Here is a 9,564-nt window from a genome sequence, read left to right as displayed (position 1 = left end):
CTCCCAGAAGCCCCCACAAAAGAGAGAATACCGGGGAAGCCAGAAATGCTAAACATATGAACGTTCCTGTCGGATGTGGGGTGCCAATCCCAAACCAATAGACTTCGTATCCCAAGAAGAGGAAAGCCCGGCACTCGAGGAGTATAGTATTCACAAAGGTATCATATAGGAGCCCCTCCCTGCACACCTAGAGCCATGACCGGGCCTGGGAATGAACTGCTGAAGACTTCGAGAGGAGAGAATAGGTGAGAAAGAGGTGGGCATGGATATCTTTTGCAAGACGTTAACGCACTGTGGCAGTAGACTCAACTCGCTGCCAGAGTATCACATGACCTCCCTCTAATATCTGGGAAGAAATCCCTTCTGTTTCTCCCTAACTAGTTAGCGGGATCGCGAAAGTAGAAGCGTGTTGAAGCAGACAGAAATGAACACGATTCATTATTTGTAAATTTAAGGAAGGGAAAGAGCATCTAGCATATCAAAAGGAAATCCCTTACATGTTCTCAAGCTTTTGTTTAGCCCACACCATATCCCACTCGGCGGATAGGTGTAGTATAGTACGAATACTTGAGTATTTACATCCCCATCGCCCTAGAAACTCTAACCACAACACCCTTCCCTCCTACCTTGCCCTGCAATACTATACTGCCTCACTCAACAAGGAGCGAGACAATACGGTATGAATACGAGCATTATCCCAAAACAAGCCTTACGATGATATCGAGAATTACAACACCCTCCCCCCACCTTGCCATTGCCACTACAAACCTAACAAACAAGAAATCAACCCAAATATCTGCCCTGCTCCTCCAGTCCCGCATTCAAAACCAAGTTTTGTACTTCCAAGCACAACTACGTGCGACCCACCAAGGCAACAACAAACTTACCTTACATACGACGTACCTTAGTGCTTGTTGGGTGATCTAGAAGACGGACGGACCTAAGGGAGTAAACTCCAGGTAGGTAGTGCCATTCTGCTGTAAACCTGCATATGTCAAGTGAGTATTATATGCAATATCCTGTTTGTGAGAGCTGGGGTGGGTTAGGCTTCTGCAGAGTATTAGATTTAGTGTTACAGGCGTTTTGGGTTGAAGTTAGGCTTCGAGAAAGTTGCCGACATGGTTAATCTAAATGACGGATAAAAGTAGAAGACAAGCTCGGAGCGGGAGATAGTGAGTAAGAGAATTTTTGTCCTGGAACTAGGGCGGTGTGTTGATAAATGAGGGAGATATGGTAAACAGCTTCGTTCTTCATTCGTCTTTACTCCACTTAAACCAACTGTAATGGTAAAGACAAGTGTGTGAAAACGAAACAATGCATCCCGATCCCCCCAATGATCACCGCACCTCTCTCTGTCTCTCTACGCATGCCCGCCATTTCTCCGCACACTCCCGCGATAACTAAGGAAGGACATGTTTGGAGAATCTCCATAAAATATTTGAACCTCCATACTGATATATCATACTCCTGAACTATCCGCGAGACTCCCGTAACTTCCATAATCTACTCCATCCATCCAACGTTTCTAGAACCTTCAACCATTGATGCGGGGAAGCGTCTTGTGCCGCTAGGGTACGGTACAATACTGGCGTTAGGCTGAGGAAGGTGATTGGATGTAAGAGTAAGTACAAAGTTGCGGTCTGGATGTAAAAGTGGACACTCGACATCGAAGGGAATAATTAAAATATATACCTAAATTCATTGTTGATACTTTACCTTAGCTGATGATGGGGTGTGACCTCTGCTCTTGGAGATTATTCTCTGAGCATGGGGTCAATTAAATTCATTGTATTGAGTAATACAAGTACCATTTGGTCATTACTATTAGCTATCAGAAATATTCTTGTGTACTCCCGAAAAAGGCTAAAGCTTGAGCACTTAGGAGCGGAAGGAAATGATTAATATTTCGAGCATTTCTTGCCCCCTCAATTTTATTCTGTCTTCACTTGACTGCCCTTGTTTAGCTTATGTGTTTTCACTCCCAGGCTCTGCCGACCTGGCACAATACCTATAAATCCATGGAATAGGCTACCTTTATCCCTAGCTTGCTTGAAATATCCCGACAACCATATGTCTATCCTAAAAACATGATTCGAGACAAGAGGGCGACATACGAAATCTTAAATCACAGGCCCTCACTCGTTTTCCCCGCCAAGACCGTCGCCGGGCATGGTAAGTTACTCCTTTGTGAGAGTGTTGGATTTCCTTATGGTTTAATCGAGTTAGTGAATAGCATTTGGTCAGGTGCGTAGCGAGACTAGTTAAACGGATGATATTACCATTTCTCCTGACCACGCGCTTAACAGCTACAATATATATCTCTTCACAATGAGTAGGGAGAATAAAGCACATTCACTAAATGCACAGGTACTATAGCAGCCTTGGAAATATTCACTAGCGACGGGAATACAAAAGAGAATCGTACCAATCCCCCAAGATGCGACGATGCTAGAGTAGGTATTATCAGGATAACCACCCGGATTCGCCGAGATGGCTCAGTGGGCTCCCAGGCTCGGAGCTTAATGGCCACTGACGCCGGTCGGAAACCCAACTGCCTCACACTCCATACTTCCTCTATTAGATATCTCTCCTTAAGCACCGGCGAACTCCAAGGATTCTAATCATCAGACAAGAGAGCACTCCTACAACCCTCGACAGCATTCCCCAACCTTCAACATGATAGAGATTAAGCGATCTGTAATATGATACCTCATCATTTTTGAAAAGAGGGAGAGAGAAGAAAAAAGGGGGGATATCTGGGCGAGGCAGGGCTGGCCTCACCACAATGTCAGAAAACTCGCCGTTCCCTCCTGACTCTGCTAGGACCCATATGCGAAATTTCGTACAAAGAGAAAGTGCAGAATACTTCCAAACCTACCAGGAGAGAGAAGGGAACCGGATACACATAAAAGGCTACCGGGAGCACCATTTACCCCCCTAATACCCCCACCTTCCGACAATCATGGCACCATACCCAGTTCTGAAGGGTTATTCTAGGGGACCACACTTCATTCTCCAACTTTATCCCTTACACTTATGTATGCCAAGCTTCCCCACATATAAATACCCGCTAACTACACCGATACTTTACTCAATGCTAGAAGAGCGTAGAACGCACCGCTTTGCTTTCTATGCAAATCCAGAACATAGACTGCATCGGACGTGCCCGGGGGGTGGGTGATCCCGGATAGAACCCCTACCCTTTCTGCCTTACTTGCTTTCACTAGGCTCATATAGTAATTCCGGATATCCCAGGAAATTTACAACCCCATACCCACAAATTCGTATCGATCGCGGGGATATCGTGACTCTAGCGGGACTGCGGGAGAGCCTTCTGTGGGGCCTGACCTGACCGGACGGAACCATGAGAAATCACTTCCTGCTGGTGAAATTTCATACAATATCGATACCAGGCGTGGTTAACGCAGGGAGGTCAAACACTATCGCCGCTGCGCGAAATATTTCGGGCTATTATAAGACACAATTCTCAAAAGATCGACTCCACGACGGAGCTAACCCACCAGCACCTACCTGGCTTTACTACATCGCTGTATATCTTTTGAGAAATTTCACTGTTGCGGTAGGGATGTGAGTGTGGATACCGCCAGATATAAACACCCCACTAAACAGACTATGTTCTAGGTATGGCAGCACAAAATTTCCCTCTCTGGAAAAGCGGGGAAAAATACAGTAGTAAAGGAAAGTATTAACACACTACGGATCCAGAGAACAGACTCCCCAAATTTGATATTTCCCTCTAAATTTTTGGTGTATCGTTCGTCACCTGTTCTGTTCGTTGCCCCTCCCTACTATGTTAGACATTACTGCGAGAGGAGATTCCGGTATCCTAGAGTATGGGCAACCGCAACCGTCGTTTAATCTGCCCCCGAAGAGCCTTTACAGTAGTTAGAACCCCACAAATCCCAGCTCATACCATCAATCACATTCGGAAACCAGTAGAATAATACGCAGGATTTTGCTATCCAGTTTAATTCGATTCCTACGCTGAATTGAATTGTCTACTGGTTAATGTCTAAGCTAATTTTTGTAATCCCCCTTAGTCTCAACCTCAATTAAGTCAAATAACGGCCTCCCTGAGAAGTGTCCGATCCTTCTGCTGCCGAACACCTTCCAGCTACGTTCGGCCAAGGAGGTTAGCTCTATGGCAAACTCAGAGGGGGTGACAGGGTGGCATACGTCTCCATAGCCTCCTTGTTGCCAATTTTCTTGGTCGTTTCTCCCCTACCGGCTGCAGCTGCGTCTGCGAGCAATTGGCTATGACAGCACTTCTCCAGAGATAGGAACCAGAATACGGTCTCCTCTACGGTCCCACCGGTGGTGAGTAGTCCATGGTTTTGGAGCAAAGCTGCCTGTACCTCCGGTTACTATAGGGATAACGTCTATTTCCAAGTTTATAAGTTACGTACTTTCTTGGCTCCAAGAGTCTGAGCAATATCAATACCCTCCCCTTCATCTAGGACTGCGCCTCTAAAATTTCCATACAACACGTGATCCTGTTACCGTGTATTAATCAATATCTACCTCTAAACCGATCGGTCAGGACTGACATTATAGAAGGCACAGCTGTCCTGGGTAGTGATATCTAGAGTCCTCCCAAGAGTGCAAAATGTACGGCCATATAAGGAGTGGGCATGTGCGGCACAGTTAACATCGGGGCGGGCTTTGTGGATTGCCGAATGGGTCATAAACGCAGCGAGATTGAGGTGGCGATTTGCACCACCTTCAAGGACCTTCCCGGATTCATCAATGAGAAGCAAATCCGAAGCTTTTATTAAGGAAAAGTGAAGGCCAAGTGGATTAACCTAAAACCCCATAGTCAGCGCTTAGGCAACAGCAAAACGGGGGAGGATGGAGCGATTTCTGCCCACCCAAAACGCATGTGGGTTAATTGGATCCTGTTCGTGTTAGCCATGAGAAAGACCTGGGGAATTGTGGCTTCGCTACCCTAAGGGATATATGGCCGACTATAGCAAATATTGTCAGAATTAGAATCACTAGCAATTAGAGATGATGAGAGTTCTCACCGACCCCTTCATCGAACCCATGCTTTGCAAAAATTCTGAATCCAGCAGCGAGTCTCTCTTTAAGGTATTGCCTCTCAGCCTCTGGGCTCTCAAACTCCATACCTGGCTCAGGTATACCTATTCTATCCTCAATTGGAACATTTGTAGTCTCAGCCGTGAGCGCGCTGTAAGAACTAGTCACGGTTGGTGCCATTTCAGGTCTAACTGATATTTGGATTTTGAGGTTCGAAAGTTGACCGGTGATGCTTAGGCCGGATGAGAGTTGTGAAAGTACCCCGGAAGGGCGGAGGCTGGGAGATGTGCTTAAATACTGTTAGCAAATGATAGTCCGGGCCCTAGCCCGTTCCTGTGATATGGCCAACGGATATCTAGCCAGTGGATGAGGAGAATCAGCGGAGCTCGCAACCAACCTGCACACCTCGGTTGGAATCGATAAGACATTTGACAAGGACTACTGGTAGTCCTAAGGTTGCACTCTTGAAGATCCTCCCATTACCCCAAGGTAGCGCAACGATCAGTGACAATCTAAAGTTCTAATCGTGAAGGGAATTACAATAGTTAGTAAGATATGAAAGCTGTGCCCGAATGATTACCACGATAATTATTTGTCACGTGACACCGTCCTCCTTTCGGGATTAATAACCCGGATCTCCCGGAAACACTAATAGACCTAAGATATCAATGAAACCAGCGAATTTCCCGACATCTGACAGAATAGAGCTTTCTGTAGTGTCCTGATGACCCAAGAAATTGCCCCCCAAGCGTCTAAGCTGTTCGAGAGGTGGTGAACTCCGGGGGCAAAGTTATTTTTTGGTTGTTTATGATTGGAGCTTCCAGAGATGTCCATCCTATCTCTCACCAGGGATGCAGGAGTTGATACCGAAACACTTTCTTAATTAGTCGACTAAGATTGGCCATACCAAACACAGAGTGGTGCAGGGTGGTACTTTCATATTCATTCAGTATAAGAGGTTTCCTCAATTGTACACCCTTAGAATCGCAGTCAACACCGGGATATACTATTGTGCCAGTAGCCGTTGGTACCAGGGTTGGGGGACCTAACTTTGTTTTTCCTGATTTGTACATAATCGCTGTCCTCTTCAAATAGACAGGTCATTTACAATCGAATACAACCAAGCAGATATGCAAATAGAACTGACGGGTAAGTTTGTTTCAACCGCCAAGTATCGTACTCGAGTACCGCATGTGAGTCCGAAACTGCTATAAAAATCCTCAGGTCTTGGGAATAGCTTATTCAACCCTAGGGAGCAACCGTTGAGTAGTAACTTTGTCTGTGGTATTCTAAGAAAACTACAAAGCACAATACCTAATTATAAACATGAAATATTCAATGAGTATGTATAACATGTATTCTAGTTATAGTCATACCCATGGTGTATAGGTAATCCATAATATTAATCAGGTATGAGAATAGATAATATCATTAAAATCTAGGGTATGATCAGGTAGCTTCAGAAGAAAATATTTTTACAACTCGATTTTGTTCAGAAGAATAGATTTTTGCTTTAAGAATATATACCACCCCATAATACCCAACTGGTTCAAAACATATGTAACCAGAAAACACCAATAAAACAAAGAAAAACCAGCAGAATACTATGTTCTGATAGACTTCAGTATTTTGTTTTAGCATATATTCCCTTTTCAACTTTTATCATAATATATTTATACTATAACATCAAATAGAGCCATATCCTAATGGACATACTCTTTTTGTTCAATCTCTATTTCAACTTTTCCGGCGATGGGATATTAAACTAATAGTGTAGGATTGTACTTGGTTGCCATGGGGTACGGAAACTTATTAGAGAAGAGTTTACCCGACACCAGCGGCAACGGTAAATGTCATAAGGTATTGTTAAGCTGTTTCAATCCCAGGCGCCCTTTCGTGATGATTAGGCACTCACGGAATTCTTGGTCAAGGTGATATGGTAAGACAGGAAAAGGGGTATTCACTAAGCCCGTGTCTAAGTATCGATTCCTAAACCAACGTGAAGGTTCGATGAATGAAGAAACAAAAGAGGCGGAGAAAGAAAGAAGATGAAAGCCACCGATAGAAAGGATCCACAATCGTCAATATGGTTCTTTGTTCCTATGCTTCTTTGTCTTCCTGCCTGATGTCTGATGAATTCTCTGCCTTTCCCAAGACCCTGTTGATACCGCGTCTCCTAGAATACTATTAACAAACTGCTGACAAAGAAACAACATATCACGATCGCGACCTTCCTCGTAAGTCACCACCACATATCCCCCCCCCTTGTGTTGCTGAAGCCCTTAGCGAGAAATTAGTTGAGTTTAATAAGAGAATGAATGTTTCTTTTTTATATCTGCCTGAGGGACTTTGATGCAATAATCATAGGCGCCCTCCTCCGGTTGTCGGAAAAGCAAGAGTGTGGCTGTGGTGCCATGCAGAGCTGCATGATATCTCACTCGGGTCAGAACAATCGTCTCACCACATCTCCCCCGAAAGTTTTTCCCGAACTTGCGGTTTAACCAAACATTGTTACCTAAAATGAGAGAAGAGGGGGGTTACTTGAGCAAGAAAAATACTCCGGAGTGCCTGATAAATTGTAATTATCATTTCGTTGCACAGTTAATCCGGCTACCGATGCTTTGGTAGCAGAAGCCCAATTAACCGGTGCCATGAGTAAGACGAATAAGAAAAGAAACCTTCCTAACCTACTAAACTTCCAAATATCGGTAGCTAATTTTTTTTCGTTTTTCATCGGTCTCAAACACCCCACTTCCCCTCTGAAACATTTTCATCGCCGAGGTCCTTTCCCTCCCAAGCACGAGCTCACGATACAAGGACTGGAGGCTGGGGATCTGAGGATACGATAGTCAGAGATTTACCCCGGGATGAGAAGGTACCTTCACTGTTTCAACGGGAGGGATTAGGTGGACATATTACTAAGCAGGCGGTAATCAGCCCCCAACGGGCTGTAGGGGCCGCTTAAGATCTAACTCCATGGATCAGGCGCTTGTGCCGAGGCGAAAAAAAGGAACCTACCGGTATGCTCCTACCTTACTAGTTTACATCCTGCGGTCTGAGTTAGCGGGAGTACAGTACCTGTCCTACTGCATGAGAGGTTCATCTCGACCAACACTAGTGTTCCAAAGTCGCTGAAACAAAAGCAGTTTCAGTATGCCACAGCCCCAGATCTTGCCATATGCTATCACTAGTTGCTCGGCGCCGTCCCACCGTGACACCACCGCTTAGGCACCCCTTCGCTAAATACCGGTATGGAAACGAAACGGCTATCCATGGATCCTTCCATCCGCGCGGGGAAGGAAGGAATTTTGTCTTCTATCCTGTTGTTGGCTGAACAGCCCCTCGTCTCCTACTTTGGAAGCCAATCGGCTAGTGGTGACACAGCCCCAATACTCTCTCACAGAGCACTCGTGCATGGTCATAAAGGGCGGAAAACTTGTGGTGGCAGGGATTATGTTGATCGATTCATAAACAATGTGGAAAGAAACATAGCTTTGTAGGGGTCGGAAACCCAGACCAGTTGCATTACTGTTTACGTTTCTTGAGGGCCACGAATTGGGGATTCTGTAGGGCTAGTCAGAGTCTCAAGAAATATCTATGGGACCCTCCCCCTGTTGTAATATAATCTACCTTGCATCCACTCCGGGTTGCTCATGTCAACAAGGCCATGTTTTTTTCCACTATTGCCGACCAACTGCCAACTTCCCCATATGATCTTGCTGATCCCTTTTTCCGCCCTTGATTACCAAGCGCGAATACACAGCGCTTCGTATCGTGGATACCATTTACCCACCCCACCAAGAGAGCTTCTACGATTCTATGGAGGTTGGTTCACACACAAGTTGGATTAGAAAAAGGATCGCGCAAATGTGCCGCGAGATCTCCCCTCAGATCTCGGGCCGCCCGGGTCGATAGGACCCCATTTTCCTCTTTGAACTGCGGGTATTGATATGCAGGACTGCGCCAGGTGTACTGTACGAGTAGTGGGAAGGGACCGCAAAAACCGGATGGTAGCTCAAGGTAGATCTGCTATCGTGCCGTGTGGTAGGACTCTTTGCCAATAGTTTCGATGGATGCCTGAGTGATTGGTTGAGATGACGGGGACAAGGGTAGGCAATCTCTGATAACCGTTCGGGCTGGATCCGTATTGGTGCAAGTGGCGGAACACCTTGTGACCCCTTACTTCCAACCTTACGCTAAATACAGCCTCATTAGCAAAGTTCTCATACCCCTCCAAGTACCCTATGCCATTGGAAACGCTTTGCTAACCCTCTCCCTCTCTCATTATTCGGCAAAACAAATCACAATATTCCTAGAGGTATATGAAAGAACAGTCAGTTTAAAGGCTTTTCTCGTTCTCCTCTTGTTTGTTGGCACAGTTTCTGAGATACTGACATTTCTTCCACCGTCCCGCCAACGGCTTGGTGGGGTGTAATATCAGGGAACTCACTACATCCACTACCACCCATTAGCGCAGGCTGCCTACGCCCCATAGGCCTACGAATG

General features: G+C 45.6%; 1 protein-coding gene across 1 annotated transcript; it reads right to left on the bottom strand.

Moving 5' to 3' along the window:
* Positions 1–4,038: 4,038 nt before the first annotated feature.
* GSTUM_00006630001 (uncharacterized protein) lies at positions 4,039–5,238 on the bottom strand (the record flags this gene model as incomplete). The annotated part of the gene is made up of 7 exons (XM_002838829.1): positions 4,039–4,135; positions 4,198–4,370; positions 4,428–4,514; positions 4,569–4,823; positions 4,890–4,916; positions 4,966–4,985; positions 5,046–5,238. The coding sequence occupies 7 exons, from the start codon at positions 5,236–5,238 to the stop codon at positions 4,039–4,041; spliced, it is 852 nt and encodes a 283-aa protein (XP_002838875.1).
* Positions 5,239–9,564: the final 4,326 nt, after the last annotated feature.

The sequence above is a fragment of the Tuber melanosporum genome, assembly GCF_000151645.1.
Source record: "Tuber melanosporum whole genome shotgun sequence assembly, scaffold_29, strain Mel28".
NCBI lineage: Eukaryota > Fungi > Ascomycota > Pezizomycetes > Pezizales > Tuberaceae > Tuber > Tuber melanosporum.
This window is presented reverse-complemented; position numbering and strand designations above follow the sequence as displayed.